Genomic DNA, 18,243 nt, shown 5'->3' with positions numbered 1-18,243 from the left:
TTCCTTACTGTCTGAGCCACCCGGGAAGCCTTCAGTAACATTTATGGACAGTACTTATTCTCTACTGAGAATGAACTTGAAGCCCACAGTGACTTGTGAATGAACTTATTGCATCTCTGGAAAGGAATGAGAGCATTCCTATATATAAATGTGTGAATATATGAATGTAAATATGTGAGTTCTTGATATTCAGAGAAATAACTCATAGTATGTCTTATATACAACATAGCCAGTAGGTCTGAGCTCCCACAGGCTCTTTTTCTCAGGCTGAGACAGAAACATTATCTTCCTTAACTGCGTTCCTATCTGTCCTGGAGGGCCTTATGAGCTTGCTTGTCTTGATTTCTACCTCCACCTCAAGGGAAAAGGAATGGACAGTTACTCCAAGGTAGAGTCCCTGAGCCAGTGTGGTTATAACAGTCTCAAATTGTATTTGGTTAGAGTCCCAACGTCAGCGGAGCCAGAACCCATGATCGTACATCCTCTGAAAGTGAGTCTGGGAAGCAAACCTGGAGGGGGGCTGAGAGGCATGGACACCAAGATCGGCCAAAAGGCAGAGGGGCCCTATGTCTTCAGTCCAGGTGTGTATTCCTGTCCTTCCCTGAGTCAAGAGTGCTTGAGGGGTTTGAACAGAGGTAGTGAAACTGTGTCCTGTGTGACAAGAGGACCTTTATAACTGCCTTGGCACATCTGGGGGCTTCATAGCCTAAGGATGAATGTAAGCTGGATCTTGTCCATGGAAAATTAACTAATGTCTCGAATAGCTAACAAATCGGAGAAGGCAATGGCACCCCGCTCCAGTATTCTTGCCTGGAAAATCCTATGAACGAAGGAGCCTGGTAGGCTGCAGTCCATGGGGTCGCACAGAGTCGGACACGACTGAAGTGACTTAGCAGCAGCAGCAGCTAACAAATAGGACCTAGTAGAACAATTCAGCTGTTTTCAGTCTGAAGTCTGGAAATCTAGAAACCCGACAAGAGAAAATCTGTGCATAAATACTTGATTAATCAGAGGGGAGAAAGATACTCTACACAGCGACAGACCAGAAAACAAGGGTGTGTATGAGAAGGAGTAGAGGGAGAATTACATATCTCAGTTCAATCCAAAGAGTGGTTAAGACTCCATGATTCTCCTGCGGGGGTATAGGTTCGATCCCTAATCGGGGAACTAAGGTGAGGGAACTAAGATCCTGCTGCTTGAGGGCTGAGCGGTGAAAAAAGAATTTATAAAGGCTAAAATGCTAATACTAGAAAATCTAGTAACTTCTTTTCTGTCTCTAGATCCAGCCCATAAGTTTAAAAGACAGACTGATGGTAGTATTTCACATTTATCCAAATAATATGGAGTGGGCAATCCTTTTCATCCTCTCCAAATTTCAAAGTCTATGCTTCCAGGGTGCTGTGACATAGTTCCATCCTGGACTCTAAACTTGAGTTAGTTTCCTGCATTGGTCTCCAGCTTCAGCGGGCTTCCTCAGCTTGACCCTGATGGAGACAAGAAATGATTAGCTCTGGGGTCTCAATCCTATCCTTGCCATAGGCTATCTCTGATTACAGAGGAAATTGAAGAAGAAAGGGAAAAGGTATATGCATATCTAAGTAATCCAAGTACTTTAGTCCTATAGATGAGTAGATAGATACTCAGTGCTTATTGAATAAAGTATTGGTTGAAGGGAAAAAAGAGAAAGAATGAGAGAAAAAAAGGCAAGAAATCTTTAAAAAGAAAGAATAGAAAATAAAATGGGCAATTCCTCATTTCTGCTCTCTAGAAATTCTATTGTAGTACTAGAAATAATCTTTCTAAAACTATCCAGGAACTTTTAAAATATTGCATTTCTTGTAGGTTTCCTTATGGGTCCTTGTTCCCTGTGGCTGAGATGTTTTCATGTGACTAGATCCGCCAGAAATCAGGCAGGAGTATTTAATGTAGTTTAACTATGGTGAGATTTGGGATTGTGTTAAGAATAAAAATGCTGTAATGTTACTACATGAAGGTGTGAGCAAAGGAAGAGCTAAAACACAAAATTCAGTACAAAATGACAAGTCCTGTTTGAAGGAAAGTGTGTCAGAATTTGACGTGGAAATTTGCATGTGTTGTGACAAAATTAACTGGTATAAATACAACTCTTGCTTTGTGTACTGTCTCAGAGGCACAGATGAGACCATTTTAAAACCACTTTGAAATTTACCAAGATCGTGTAAGCATTGCTATTCTTAAAAGCTGTAAAAGAACTGAGATTTAATGTAAACTCCCAATGGATCTTGAAATTACTTTTGCCCCAAAGAGAGGGACAGACCTCCTGGCAGACCCTATTAAGACAGACCTCCCTTGATATTAAATCAGAACATAAAAAAGGAATGAAGAGAAGAGTTGAGGAAGCAGAGAATGAAGTCCAGTATCTTTGCTAACCCAGAAATTTCCCAGGGCCAATTGGTAAGAAGGTTGAAGTCTAACAAAAAACAAAGTGAACAGGATTGGAAGTGTGAGATCAAGGACATGCATAGGTGGAAACTAATATGTGTTTTTAACAGTTACATCAAATTAGGTATTTTTGATTGAAAAATCTTTTCAGCTTTGGGTTCATACTTCTATTAAAAATCCATTCCTATCTACTGAGCTCTCATTCCAAAATTACCTACTACTATATTCAACTTTCAAAAATTATATTATCCTAGAGGAATAGTTGCTCTATTTGAGGACATTGAGGAACCAAATACATTATCATAGCATTATAGGTGGAGAAGGCAATGGCAACCCACTCCAGTACTCTTGCTTGGAAAATCCCATGGAGGAGGAGCCTGGTGGGCTGCAGTCCATGGGGTTGCTCAGAGTCGGACACAACTGAGTGACTTCACTTTCACTTTTCACTTTCATGCATTGGAGAAGGAAATGGCAACTCACTCCAGTGTTCTTGTCTGGAGAATCCCAGAGGCTGCGGAGCCTGGTGGGCTGCTGTCAATGGGGTCGCACAGAGTCGGACACGACTGAAGAGACTTAGCAGCAGCAGCAGCAGAAGCATTATAGGGCTTATTATAATAGGAATCCTGACTTTCCAACCAATGTTCTTTAACTAATTAGATGTAGTACAGCTAAGAACTGGGTTGAAAATCAAGTAGAAATTTGCATCTAGATTGAAAGTTTTCCTGTCTGTGTGGTCTTGGTATTTTCTCAACCTTTCTGCCTCTCCTTCCCCCTCATTTGTAAAGTTACATAAGACATGCCTCCTGGGTCATTTTAATAATTGAGATAATGCTCCTAATATAGAGAGAAGGGTTTGATCCTGGGCTTTCCAGTTTGGCTCAGTGGTAGAGAATCCCACCTGCCAATACAACAGACTCACAAGACACAGGTTTGATCCCTGGGTCCAGAGGATCCCCTGGAGGAGGAAATGGCAACCCTCTCCAGTATTCTTGCCTGGAGAATCTCATGGACAGAGGAGCATGGCAGACTACAATTCATTGGATCACAAAGAGTCAGATACTTCTGAGCACACACACACACGCACATGTATTTTAGCACAATGTCTAGTAAGTATTCGAAGTCCACTTGATTCACCGCAAACAATATTTGCATTTTACCAGCTAGCTAAACATATGTGAAACAGTGAAGTTGATATATTTATGAAACAATTTATACCCATGGGATGACACTGGAGCAGAATCTTTGTAGACAGATGGAGGAACTATATACAGCATGACTTTAAAGACTCCAGAAATGCTAATATCAGACATTTTGTAGGCATTTCTCACTGCAACAAGCAGCTCATTTTTTGCAGCTTTCTTTGAACTTGCCTTTAAAATTCAGCAGGAGAGTAGTCCTGGGAACACTTTACCTTCATGTAAGTTTAGTGAGCTCGCTCAGTCGTGTCCAACTCTTTATGACTCCATGGACTGTAGCCCACCAGGCTCCTCCATCCATGGGATTCTCCAGGCAAGAATACTGGAGTGGGTTGCCATTAGTCCTCATCTACTCTCAAAATATTCTGCACATTATTCTGTTATTATCTTATCATTTTGTCTTATAACTGACAATCCCAAGGGAATTTTCACCTGAGAACAAGGATAATACTTAATCTTTTTGTTCCCTCTTTATAAAGAGCTTTTTTTAAAAAAAAAAAAAAAAGCTAAATTAGAAGAAAGGAGTGACAGCACTGGATGGTATATGGTATGAATGTAGGAGACATTATCTGGTCAATTGGGCAAAGAGATTCAGAGAGGAATCACTAAAGACCTCCACACTGCTAAAATCAAGGGACCTGATCTGTAACAATCCTCAGTTGTAAGAAAACACCTTATAGCTAACTGTTCATAACTCATTCTACTTTATAAGATATTTTCATTGAAAAATAGAACTATTTCATAAATGAGGAGACACAAAAATTGCAGAAGATTGAAATGAATTTATTTTCTGTGTGCAACATGAAAAAATCTTCATTTAAAGCAAAATAATCTGCTAGAAACCATAAGTTTGCTCCTGAACTTTTCTCCCATTGTTAGTATAATCAGAGGCTAATTTTGATCTTAACTTTTTAGATCATAAAAGGAAGTCTGTAGAAACAAAATCCACAAGATGACATCTCACAGAAATGGCTCCACTGAGGTTTCAGACTTCCTCCTGAATTGCTTTGTCAGGTCCCCCAGCTGGCAGCTCTGGGTGTCCCTGCCCCTCGGCCTCTTTTTTCTTGTGGCTATGGGGGCCAATGCCACCCTCCTGATCACCATCCGACTGGAGGTCTCTCCACATGAGCTCATGTACTACCTGCTCAGCCTCCTCTCCCTGCTGGACATGGTGATCTGCCTCACCGTCATCCCCGAGGTCCTGGCCATATTCTGGTTTGACCTCAGGTCCATCAGCTTTGTTGCCAGTTTTGTTCCGATGTATATCATGAATTACTTTCTTGCCATGGAGTCCTGCACATTCATGGTTATGGCCTACGGCCGCTATGTGGCCCATCTGCCATCCACTAAGATACCCATCCATCATCACTGAGTAATTTATAGCCAAGGTGGCCATTTTTATCTTAGCCAGAAATGCACTTCTGACTATGTCTGTTCCCATCCTCTCTGCTCAACTCCATTATTGTGGGAGAAATGTCATCGAGAACTGCATCTGTGTGAATACGTCTGTCTCCAGACTCTCCTGTGATGATGTCACTATCAATCGTCTCCTCCAATTTGCTGGAGGCTGGACTCTGCTGGGATCTGACCTCATCCTCATCTTCCTCTCCTACACCCTCATACTAAGGGCTATTCTGAGACTGAAGTCAGAAGGAGCTGTTGTAAAGGCCTTAAGCACATGTGGCTTCCACTCTATCCTGATCCTCTTCTTCAGCACCATCCTCCTGGTCTTTGTCCTCACTCATGTGGCAAAGAAAGTGTCCCCTAATGTGCCAATGTTCTAAGTTCTAGCTCTAAGAGTCTATGAAACCATGCCCTGCTTTAAGACAGGCACTTATCTTATCATTTTCATCTCATCATCTCTCTTATCACTCATCTTATCCAGTCTCTTTTCTTCACTTTTTCCCTTTAAGCTATTGGCATGGACCTTCATACACACCCTCATGACAGTTGAAAGGAAATGGGAAATTTAAACATCTGTATCAAGGGTAACTTCCAAATACCATCACATATGATTTTGTTCAAATCATAAGGTCAAATGATCAGGCCAAAACCCAAGATCATTTATATATTCACATCATTTATAGGTCCCAGCCTACATTCACCTGCTCAGAGAAGCTTATGGCTTTCTCTACTGGGAGAGCTCCATGTATGTTTACTTTTTGGTCTAAAAGCCAGGAGACCCTAAGGAACAAAGAGCATTTTCCTCTGAAAGCCCAAGTCATACTATGTAAATCTTCATCTTTTCTTTAGGACTGACATGTTCCCAAGATTACCAACACAGGAAAATATCAATTTGATTCAGGGAAAGTCCTACTCAATCCAATATGGGTTTCTGCTTCCTGACCCCAAAATAAAAATGCTTAAATTGCACTATCAGTACAGTTTCCAAAGTCTGGACCATTTAGCTTGAGGTAAAATATTAGATGAATCGCTGATCAATTTAAGGTATAGTTTTCAATACTTTGTCAATTTCTTGACTCCTCCATCCAGTGATGCAAAGAAATAAATCTTGAATTTTTCCTTTGGTTTCATGACTTTTGAACTTCTATTAGTAACTATTTGAAAATTAAAATGTGTTTGTATCAGCCTAAATTGGGCTTCCCAGGTAGTTCAGTGGTAAAGAATTGGCCTGCCAATGCAGGAGACACAAGTGAAAGGGGTTCAATCCCTGTGTAGGGAAGATTCCCTGGAGAAGGAAATGGCAACCCACTATAGCATTTTTGCCTGGAAAATTCCGTAGACAAAGGAGCCTGGTGGGCTACAGTCCATAGGGTTGCAAAGAGTTGGACACGACTAAGCATAACAAACAATAATAAACAATAATTTCAGGTGCTATTAGGTTCAAATTCCATTTTTACAATACATTCTCTATTATATAAACGAGTATGACTAACTAAAGTCTCACTCTTACAAACTTTACTATTTCAGAAGAAGGTCTCAGTTCAACATGTTTTTAACTAAATATCAATGAGAAGGGTTCTCAAAAGAAAAAGGAGAACTACTTCTAAAGCAAATTTAATTAGCAGCTATTATGAAATAGATAATGCTTGCAACGTCTAACTGATTTTTTCCAACATCTTCCCACTGATGGTCTAAAAATTTATGAGATTTTATGACTCACATCAACTTAAAGTAAACACAGACTTCCCAATAAAATTGCAGACTGAAACAGATGAAATGGATTCACAGAACTGAAGAATTTACCACAAGCTATATCTACCAAAACAGAGTTTAAAAATTTTTTTGGTTTTATTTAAAACTCTGCTTTATTTTACCTACTTACAGATTATTTTAATGTGAGAAAAGAAATTCTGTATAGCTTAAGAAATCTATGCCAAATTTCTTTGTGAAAAACACAACAGAGAGTAAGAATGGCTATATCCCATTCAAAATACATAATATGAATTAAGATTTTTTTTTTTCCAGTCACTGATGTGAAACTCAGGGAAGTGGATAGGAAAAGTCAGCTAATCAGACAAAGAAAAGTTTACTCTCAAAAAATACCCATAATGATAAATGAAGTTTCTGTCATTTGTTTTTGCTTTACCACAAATAGAAAAGGAAGCCAGGGAATCAGGCTTCTTTGTGCTAAAATAATGAGAGAAGATAGAATATTAGAAAATAGAGTGAAAAGACTAAAACAGGGAAAGTCTTTTGTATTACCATTATGCATATCAGACATGCCCAAATCCTGCAGTGACAGCCTTGAGGCTGAAGATAAGCTGTAAATAAATCCAGGAGACAGTTATTCCTAATTAGTTTTTATTGGTGAATAATAAGGATTATTAACATTAGGATAAGCAATGGAGAAGGAAATAACAATCAGTATTCTTGCCTGGAGAATCCCAGGGACCAGGGAGCCTCATGGGCTTCCGCCTATGAGGTCACACAGAGTCGGACATGACTGAAGCTACTTAGCAGCAGCAAGCAATGGTTGTTCATGTTTAAAGACAATTCTCGTAAAGGAAACATGTATTTTTATCTCGTTTAAATCTTGCTTCATCCGATTTTCATAATCTTATACATCAGTATTTGAAATTGGCTGATTTTAATTTTTTACAATCTAATGCTTGGAAAAAACACAAATAGGAAATGAGGTCCTTTGAACCTTAGAACAAATATCCAGGTAATGTTAAAATGAAGGCTATATTGGCAATTTTAACATTACTAATAATTTAAAAGTCTTCCCCAATACTGATATATGTATCAAATGGATATCTTAGAGCATCAGTCCCCAACCTTTTTGGCACCAGGAACTGATTTTGTGGAAGACAATTTTTCCATGGACTAAGGGATAGGAGATGGTTTCAGAATGATTTAGGTACGTTATATTTATTTTGCACTTTATTTCTATTATATTTATATCAGCTCTACCTCAGATCGTCAGACATTGGATCCCAGAGGTTGGGGACCCCTGTCTTAGAGGACATGCCAACTGACACTGAAAATTGATCTAAGCATATATTTCAGAATGTTTCCAGGACATGACAGTGACCATACACACCAAATTTTGAGATCAGTTGTTCCCTTATCTATGTATTCAACACCTGAAATATTGTCAGATGTATCAGGATCTAGGATTTGAGGATAAGGTCATGAGCAAAAGAGACTTAAATCTGAGTATATTTACAGGGAAATTAAAGAAATAAATAAATTCAGAAAATGATAAGTGCTATAAAGAAAAAAGGTAATACAACATGTTAGCATGATCTATGGGAAGTATGCTACCTTGGATGTAATTATTAAGGAAGTATTCCCTGTATAGGTGGTCTTTGAATTGAGATTATGAATGTTGAAAAGTTCATCATTTGAACATAAGGAGAATACTGTTCCAGTTAGTTGGAGCAATTAGTACAGAGTACTAAGCAAAGAAAAAGCAGAAGTCTAAGAAGTAGTAGAAGTCCTAGGGGGGGATACAGCCATGGGGAGGATAAGGCAGAGATGACAGGGAAGACCTGATCGCAAGTAGCAGAACTTCTGGCTCCAAACAAACAAAGGAAGATTGGCTATGAGAAGGTGACTATCATTGTAGGCCTGTCAGAATACTGGAGATCTTTTCAAAAGTAGAGTCATTTGGAGAAATTTGGTATGGAAATAGGGTTCAGTCTTTAAAGCCAAACTTCTGATAGCATATGTAAAAAAAAAGCTCTGCCATTGATGGCAATTCTGCTTTTCCAATTGTTCTTGCAAAAAAACTTTGGTGTCACCCTTTATTCCTCTCAATCTTTTATAACCTCCTTATGGACTCTCAGTAAATCTTGTGACCCATAACTTCAATTTTCACTCACCACCTTAGTTCAAATCATTATCATTTCCTACCTGGATTATTGAAGTAAACTCCTCATTGGTTTTTCCAGTCCTGCCCATACTCCTCATGTTCGATTGGAAGCACTGTTCCATCCCTGCTCTGGAAATTACATGTGAAGGGATATGGGATGTAAAGACTGAGTAGTATGTGGAAGGCACTAAATACTTATTTAATGAATGAGTGAGCTATCACAATGGCAAGAGGTCGGAATGAAGAAAATAATGGATACCAAAACATGTATTCAATGAGGGTTTCAGGAAAGGGTTACTGAGAGTAAATATTGTGATAGTGGTTGAGGAAGGTTTAAATAAAAGATAAGGGTAGCAGCACGGATGTTACATGGTGTTCCTTGTGGTCTTCAGTTGAAACCATCACTGACACACTCAAATTTCCATAATCCTTGATCTTTGACTCACATCTCTCAGAACTGGTACTTGAATAGCTTGATAATCCCTTGCTTGATTTCCTGGGTTCGTACTCCATAAACAATGGGGTTCAGGGCTGGTGGGATGAGATGGTGCAAGACATTGAGAAGAATGGGTACCTCTGGGGACACTTTTTTCCCTGCCTTATTTGTGAAGATGAAGACTAGCAGCAATGTATAGAAGAAAAGTATAAGAATGAGATGGGAACCACAAGTACTCAAGGCTTTGGTGGATGCACCTCCTGACTGCAAATGCATAACAGCACTCAAGATGAAGCAGTAGGATAGCAAGATAAGGATCAGATCAGAACCCAGTAGGCACCAAACACTCACAAATTGGTAGAGCTTATTTAGGTGAATGTCTCCACAGGAGAGCTTTGCTACAGAAATGTTGGCACAGATACAGTTTTCCACTACATTGCTGGCACAGTAATTGAGTCTCGCAGCCAGAACTGGTGTAGGCAGCGTGGCCAGCAAATTGCGGAAGATGATGAAGATGGCCGCATTGATGACAAACTGTTCCGTGATGATGGATGGGTAGCGCAATGGGTGGCAGATGGCCACGTAGCGGTCATAAGCCATGACCAGAAAGGTGGAGGATTCCATGGGAAGGAATGTATTCATGATGAACATCTGCAGGAAGCAGCCCATAAAGCTGATGGGCTTCATGTCGAACCAGAAGATGAGCAGGACCTGCCAGAATTATTATTTTCAAAAGCAGTACATTCACTCCCACCCTAGGGTACCTAACCCTTGGATAATCCTTTGATGGCTTCAACCACTCATATCCCCAAACCACAGTCTCATAATCCTAATGGGGACATTGTCCTAATTCTAAATACCTTCTACATGCATCCCAACTTCCAGAGCCCGATTTATACACTTTTCAACTATAGATCACACCATTTTGTTTAAAAAAATTTATTTCTAGTCTGTCTTCTCTTGATCTCTATAGTTCTTACCCAAACTTCATATGGACACATCTGCTCATCTAAATGTATCACAAGGACGTCAAATCCAATAAGCCTAATACTTATATTTGGACACCCTCCAACCTCTCCTTATACATAAGAAACATCTTCCAATTATGCCTCCTACCTCAGTATATGACATAAATATACATCTAGTTACATTTTTTAAGTTTTTTAAATGTTGATCAGTTTTAAAGGCTTTATTGAACAATAAGTATTGTTACAATACTGCTTCTGTTTTATGTTTTGGTTTCTTGGCCTTGAGGCACATGGGATCTTAGCTCCCCCAACAGGTATCAAACCCACACCATCTGCACTGGGAGGTGAAGTCATAAGCACTGGACTGCCAGGGAAGTCCCTAGTTATGTTTTAGAAAGAAAAGTCTTGAGCCCTTGAATATAAGGGTGGGGTGATTCAGAGTCAAGGAGAATCTCCTTAGAAGTAAAGAGAAAGTCAAAACTTGGAATATCACTGACTCAGACATTGAGAGAGGGCTTCTCAGTTTGAAAAAAAAATGTGAAACCTTAAAAATCATAGGCATTGAGAATGAGAGGAGACATATCTGGAAGCTGTGATAGACCTAGTATGATACTGTTGGCAACTCATTGAAAATTTTACAAGAGTATTTACATCTGCAAAGCAAGGTAGTGTTTAGAGAAAGATGATTGAATACCCAGGATTAAATCCAGGGAGGGTCTGACCTTAGGGATGACTGTGAGGCAGAGGATGACATCTAGCACAGAAAGGATGGCAAGCAGGTAGTACATGGGCTCGTGCAGAGATGCCTCCTGCCAGATGGCAAGTAATAACAGAAAGTTGGCCCCAAGGGCCAAAACTAGGAGAGGAGCCAGGACTAGAGACAACCAGTGCTGGGTATCCTGCATTCCTGGAAAGCAGATCATCAGGAATTCAGTCACCTGGGTTCCTGTGTGGTTGAGAGATAGCACCATGGCTGGCAGGTAAGCCTGAAACTGACTGAAAGAAAAGAGATATGAATTCAGGGTTTGATTGTTACATTAGTAATCCCCTGACTGATTTATCTGCCTTCATTCTAGGCCATCAAGTTTCTCCATAATTCTATTGACATAAAATCTGTCTAAAATTTAAATTGGATAAAATCACTCTTTGTTAAAACATTTTCCTTAGCATTCATGACTTTACGAAGCAAGAATAACTCCCTTAACATGAGTATGCTCCAACTCCACACGTATAGACACAGCCCCTTATAGAGCATGTTTTGTTTTCTCTCACCTCCGTGTTTTAGCACATATCATATCCTTCTCCTAGAATTAACTCTCTTGCCCTTAAATAAATAGCTTCTGTTTGCCTCATTCTATCTGTGCCATGAGTTACACCTCTTAGAAATTTAACAAAAAAACAATGTTTTTTCTTGTTACTCTTTGCACATATATATATAATTAAATGCTGTTTCCACTTCTTGTTCTCTGTGACCCTTAAACATCCTGAGCATGCTACTATTAAAGCATTAATAAAACTTTCTCATATTCCTTCACATTTCCTATTTGTCTTCCAAAAACTCTGGGTTCCATCTGCCAGCAGTGGAATCTTATCTCTTTATTATAGCACAAATAAAAATACCACATATCTGGTAACACAGTAAGCACTCAATAAGTACTATTAAGATAGGAGATTGATAGACTGTTGAAAGCATCATAACACCTTGCACTCATTTAACTTATTAATGCTATCTCCACATCTTGCTCTACCATTAACCACGGGCACTGTTGCTTAACACTCATTAAAAATCTGAACAAAACAAAATGGGTAAATATTTTAGTGCTGAGAGGAAAAAGAGAACAGTAAATACAAAAGACAGCTGTGCAGTGTCTTATTTGCATGAGTCTTTGGTAAGTAACTGCTTAAAACAAACAAATTGTTTATCATTTCCTGAAAAAAAAGAAAAATTAAAGAAATGAGGTTCTAAGAAAAGGGAAGAACTGAGGAATACTTAAACATGCCCCAGAATAAAAGCTCACAGACAGAAGGGTCAATTCCTTTAGAGTATCTTCTTAACCATCCAGGATCCTGCTGGTAAAGTAGTTTCCAGGTTGGGCTGTTCTCTCTCCTGAAGCAATAGATGGATTTTGGAGCACACACACACTAAATCTCCCTATCAAGGTTTGGAGATGTTTATTTTTCTTGACCCTGTAGTATGGGCATCTCATCAGGACTCTCTTTTATCTAGACCAGCAGTTCCTCAATACTAGTGTGCGTCAGAATCACCTGGAGAGTTTGTTGATGCACAGGTTGCCTGACGCACAGAGGATAGTCTGCGGAGTTACCAACTTTTTAGGTCCATCTGCAGGGAAGCTCTGCTCAGCTTTAGACACCAAACTGATTATTTCTCCCATTAACTTTAGACATTTAAGTACAATTCTGACCAATCTCTAGTCTCCCTATTTGAAAATTACCTTCCTCCCATGGACTCTCTGGGAATTCTCTAGGTTTTTTTTAATGGTTTTGTCTCTCTTCCTGGACCTACAGTTCTTAGCCACCTCTCCTGGTGGTTCATTTAGGTCATTAGGATCAGGGACAATTTTTTTAATTAATTTATTTATTTTAATTGGAGGCTAATTATTTTACAATATTGTGGTGGATTTTGCCATATACTGAGATGAATCAGCCATGAGTGTACATGTGTCCCCCATCCTGAACCCCTCTCCCACCTCGCTCCCCATCCCATCCCTCAGGGTTGTACCAGTGCACCAGATTTGAGTGCCCTGTTTCATGTATCAAACTTGGATTGATGATACATTTTACTTATGGCAATATACGTGTTTCAATTCTATTCCCTCAAATCATTCCACCCTCGCCTTCTCCCACAGAGTCCAAAAGTCTGTTCTTTAAATCTGTGTCTCTTTTGCTGTCTTGCATATAGGATCATCATTACCATCTTTCAAAATTCCATATATGTGCATTAATATACTGAACTGGTGTTTCTCTTTCTGACTTACTTCACTTTGTATACTCAGCTCCAGTTTCATCCACCTCATTAAAACTGATTCAAATGAGTTCTTTTTAATAGCTGAGTAATATTCCATTGTGTATATGTACCACTGCTTTCTTATCCATTCATCTGCTGATGGACATCTAGGTTGCTTCCATGTCTTAGCTTTTGTAAACAGTTCTGCGATGAACATTGGGGTACACGTGTCTCTTTCAATTCTGGTTTCCTCAATGTGTATGCTCAGCAGTGGGATTGCTGGGTCATATGGCAGTTCTATTTCCAGTTTTTTAAGGAATCTTCACACTGTTCTCCATAGTGGCTGTACTTATTTGCATTCCCACCAACAGTGGGTTAGGTTTCCTTTTCTCCTCACCCTCTCCAGCATTTATTGTTTGTAGACTTTTTGATAACAGCCATTCTGACTGGCTTGAGATGTTACCTCATTGTGGTTTTGATTTGCATTTCTCTGATAATGAGTGATGTTGAGCAACTTTTTGTGTGTTTGTTAGTCGTTTGTATGTCTTTTTTGGAGAAATGTCTGTTTAGTTTTTTGGTCCATTTTTTGATTGGGTCGCTTATTTTTCTGATATTGAGCTGCTTGTATATTTTTGAGATTAATTCTTTGTCAGTTGCTTTGTTTGCTATTATTTTCTCCCATTCTGAAGGCTGTCTTTTCACCTTGCTTATAGTTTCCTTCGTTGTGCAAAAGTTTTTAAGTTTAATTAGGTCCCATTTGTTTATTTTTGCTTTTATATCCACTATTCTGGGAGGTGGGTCATAGAAAATCCTTCTGTGATTTAAGTCAGAGAGTGTTTTGCCTATGTTCTCCTCTAGGAGTTTTATAGTTTCTGGTCTTACACTTAGCTCTTTAATCCATTTTGAGTTTATTTTTGTATTTGTTGCTAGAAAGTGTTCTAGTTTCATTCTTTTACAGGTGGTTGACCAATTTTCCCAGCACCACTTGTTAATGAGATTGTCTTTACTCCATTGTATATTCTTGCCTCCTTTATCAAAGATAAGGTGTCCATAGGTGCATGGATTTATCTCTGGGATTTCTATTTTGTTCCATTGATCTATATTTCTGTCTTTGTGCCAGTACCATACTGTCTTGATGACTGTGGCTTTGCAGTACAGCCTGAAGTCAAGTAGGTTGATTCCTCCAGTTCCATTCTTCTTTCTCAAGATTGCTTTGGCTAGTCAAGGTTTTTTGTGTTTCCATACAAATTGTGAAATTATTTGTTCTAGTTCTGTGAAAAATACTGTTGGTAGCTTGATAGGGATTGCACTGAATCTATGGATTGCTTTAGATAGTATACTTATTTTCACTATATTGATTCTTCCAATCCATGAACATGATATATTTCTCCATCTATTTGAGTCATCTTTTGTTTCTTTCATCAGTTATAGTTTTCTATATATAGTCTATAGTCTATAGTTTCATCTTTTATAGTTTTCTATATATAGGCATTTTGTTTCTTTAGGTAGATTTATCCCTAAGGACAGAAAATTAGCAAAGAAACACAAACTTTAAATGATACAATGGACCAGGTAGACCTAATTGATATCTATCTTTTTTCTTCATGGTAGTTGGCACAAATTCAGACATTAACAATATGCCTCTAATAATTCAAGAAGGACTACTCTCTAGTCAGACTCCCAGTCCAAACTTCCATGAGCTCAGTTGACCCACACTCTAATGTGCTCATGCTCTTCTGATATCAGTGATCTTCAGGGTCTTCACATACTAACAGCTGCAGCTATAATAACATTCTCTGAAGTAAACAGTAAGTAAAGTTGAGGACCAAACTGCAAGTGTCACTTATGCTTGGCTTTCCATTGTACTGTTCCCAAAAATACTTACAGAGAGAGTCTGTGCCAAATAATAGTAACCGTTCGACAACCCAGCTGCTTTCAGACAATGTGTGACTCCTCCACTTGGCCTCCTACTCTGGCTTTACCCAGATGAAGATGCTGTGTCTATAACAGTCACTGTTATGCAGCTGGAAACATGAAGAGTTGCTTTAAGAATACTGCTCCCTTGGGTTCCTGCCTCCCTGCAGATACACACACACTTTCAGTATAAAAAGAGAGAATTTTGCATTTAAACTCAGATGAAATGAGAAATCAGTGACCAGCTTGCATTTTCTCTTGAGATGTCTGAGAGTTACATAAACTGAGATATTATTGGTGATGGAAAGAAGTATCATTCAGAGACTTGGAAGATGTATTTAAGAGATCCTTTAAAAAGACAAATGTCATTAGAAAAGAAATGACTTCCTCCTACATATTAGCTACATTCTAGAAAAACTGTTTTTTTAAATAAGTACTTTATGATGATTTATTTTACTATTGAGTGAAAGTGTTAGTGGCTCAGTCATGTCTGACTCTTGGCAACCCCATGGACTGTATAACCTGCCATGCTCCTCTGTCCATGTAATTCTCCAGGCAAGAATACTGGAGTGGGTAGCCATGCCCTCTTCTAGGGAATCCTCCCACCCCAGAGACCTAACCCAGGTCTCCTGCATTAAAAGCAGATTGTTTACCATTTGAGCCATGAGGGAAACTATTAATTTTTAGTTATTAAATTTTATAAATATCTTTTTAAATTTATTTATATTTTAATTGAAGGATAATTTCTTTACAGAATTTTGTTGTTTTCTGTCAAACCTCAACATGAATCAGCCATAGGTATACATATATCCCCTCCCTCTTGAACCTAGAAATATCTTTACACAGGAAAAAATATGTCACTTAAGTAAAAACAAATATATGGATAAATAGAAACTTTCTATTCTCTAGTTTCACAAAATTTCACCCAAAAAATGAAACAGCAATAGTAAGGTGAATAATTGTAGGGATGTGTAGTAAATCTGTAAGCACACATAGAAGGACATATCCTGAAAATAATGAGCTCGGAACAACTGGAAAAGTGGTCATATAGGAGAGCACTTGAGAAGTTTTGTACTGGGTTAGAATTCGTTTTGGGAATTGTGAAACAGAGAAGAGAGAGCAGTTTAAAGCTATTGTTTTGATGAAAGACAATACCATGGAAGTAAATTATTTAATAATTTTTTAAAGAATGACTAACTTCATCATGGGCTTCCCAGGTGGCTCAGTGGTAAAAGAACACCCCTGCCAATGTAGGAGACACAGCAAATGTGGGTTTGACCCCTGGGTGGGAAGTATCCCCTGGAGTAGGAAATGGCAACCCACTCCAGTATTCTTGTCTATAAAATTTAGTGGACAGAGAAGCCTTGCAGGCTATAGTCCACAGAGTTGCAATGAGTTGGACATTACTGAGCCACTGAGCACACAGCTTCAACATGGACCAGCTATACTAGAGAATATCCTCAAATGATTTATAAAATAACATATACTGCTGCTGCTGCTGCTAGGTCACTTCAGTCGTGTCCGACTCTGTGCAACCCCATAGACGGCAGCCTACCAGGCTGCCCTGTCCCTGGGATTCTCTGGGCAAGAATACTGGAGTGGGTTGCCATTTCCTTCTCCAATGCATGCATGCATGCTAAGTCACTTCAGTCGTGTCCGACTCTGTGCGACCCTATGGACAGCAGCCCACCAGGCTCCCTTGTCCACGGGATTCTCCAGGCAAGAATACTGGACTGTTCAAAAAGGGGTATGGTCACAAAAAGGAGCAAATTAATCCTAGGAATACTGACCAAAATCTAAGTCTCCACTATTTTTTGGGTGATCATGGAAGGAATTGCAAAGAGTAAAATCCACTTATCTTTGTTCAATTAATCCACTAATTTGTAAGTCTGAATTCTATGGGAAGACAAGGTAGCACCAGGACAGGATGTAAGAATTGACACAACCAGGCTGAAAGTAGAATGAGAAAGTCAATTTAATTATATATCTAAGATAAGCAGGTCTAATCACACTAGGACCACAGCCTTGTTCAACTCAATGAAACTAAGCCATGCCCTGTGGGGCCACCCAAGACGGGTGGGTCATGGTGGAGAGGTCTGACAGAAGGTGGTCCACTGGAGAAGGGAATGGCAAACCACTTCAGTATTCTTGCCTTGAGAACCCCATGAACAGTATGAAAAAGCAAAATGATAGGATACTGAAAGAGGAACTCCCTAGGTCAGTAGGTGCCCAATATGCTACTAAAGATTAGTGGAGAAATAACTCCAGAAAGAATGAAGGGAGGGAGCCAAAACAAACAAGCAAACAAACAAAAAATACCAGTTGTGAATGTGACTGATGAGAGAAGCAAGGTCTGATGCTGTAAAGAGCAATACTGCATAGGAACCTGGAATGTTAGGTCCATGAATCAAGGCAAATTGGAAGTGGTCAAACAGGAGATGGCAAGAATGAACATTGACAATCTAGGAATCAGTGAACTAAAATGGACTGGAATGGGTGAATTTAACTCAGATGACCATTATATCTACTACTGTGGGCAGGAATCCCTTAGAAGAAATGGAGTAGCCATCATGGTCAATGAAAGTCCGAAATGCAGTTCTTGGATGCAATCTCAAGAAGGAAAGAATTATCTCTGTTCATTTCCAAGGCAAACCATTCATATCACAGTAATCCAAGTCTATGCCCCAACCAGTAATGCTGAAGAAGCTGAAGTTGAACAGTTCTATGAAGACCTACAAGACCTTTGAGAACTAACACCCAAAAAAGATGTCCTTTTCATTATAGGGGACTGGAATGCAAAAGTAGGAAGTCAAGAAACACCTGCAGTAACAGGCAAATTTGGCTTTGGAATACAGAATGAAGCAGGGTAAAGGCTAATAGAGTTTTGCCAAGAGAATGCACGGGTCATAGCAAACACCCTCTCCCAACAACACAAGAGAAGACTCTACACATGGACATCACCAGATGGTCAACACCAAAATCAGATTGATTATATTCTTTGCAGCCAAAGATGGAGAAGCTCTGTACAGTCAGCAAAAACAAGACCAGGAGCTGACTGTGGC

General features: G+C 39.2%; 2 protein-coding genes across 2 annotated transcripts; one reads left to right on the top strand and one right to left on the bottom strand.

Moving 5' to 3' along the window:
* Window positions 1-4,569: 4,569 nt before the first annotated feature.
* LOC128059844 (olfactory receptor 56A3-like) lies at window positions 4,570-5,401 on the top strand. Its single transcript, XM_052652125.1, has 2 exons — window positions 4,570-4,825; window positions 5,061-5,401. The coding sequence occupies exons 1-2, from the start codon at window positions 4,570-4,572 to the stop codon at window positions 5,399-5,401; spliced, it is 597 nt and encodes a 198-aa protein (XP_052508085.1).
* A 3,948-nt stretch (window positions 5,402-9,349) lies between these two features.
* Window positions 9,350-11,273, bottom strand: LOC128060439 (olfactory receptor 56A4-like). Its single transcript, XM_052652844.1, has 2 exons — window positions 11,025-11,273; window positions 9,350-10,045 (listed from the first exon to the last, which is right to left on the bottom strand). The coding sequence occupies exons 1-2, from the start codon at window positions 11,271-11,273 to the stop codon at window positions 9,350-9,352; spliced, it is 945 nt and encodes a 314-aa protein (XP_052508804.1).
* Between the last annotated feature and the right edge of the window lie 6,970 nt (window positions 11,274-18,243).

Source organism: Budorcas taxicolor, chromosome 15 (genome assembly GCF_023091745.1).
Source record: "Budorcas taxicolor isolate Tak-1 chromosome 15, Takin1.1, whole genome shotgun sequence".
NCBI classification, from domain to species: Eukaryota; Metazoa; Chordata; class Mammalia; order Artiodactyla; family Bovidae; genus Budorcas; species Budorcas taxicolor.
The sequence above is the reverse complement of the archived record's forward strand: the minus strand, read 5'-3'. Positions and strand labels throughout refer to the sequence as shown.

Bases quoted from the DNA above. Each gene is read 5' to 3' on its own strand.
- LOC128059844 (XM_052652125.1), top strand. From the start codon at position 4,570: ATGACATCTCACAGAAATGGCTCCACTGAGGTTTCAGACTTCCTCCTG. The intron at 4,826-5,060 runs TATTCTGGTTTG...CTGTTCCCATCC, and splicing joins CATCCCCGAGGTCCTGGCCA to TCTCTGCTCAACTCCATTAT.
- LOC128060439 (XM_052652844.1), bottom strand. From the start codon at position 11,273: ATGGTGCTATCTCTCAACCACACAGGAACCCAGGTGACTGAATTCCTG. The intron at 10,046-11,024 runs GTCAGACCCTCC...TAATTCTGGCAG, and splicing joins GCCTCACAGTCATCCCTAAG to GTCCTGCTCATCTTCTGGTT.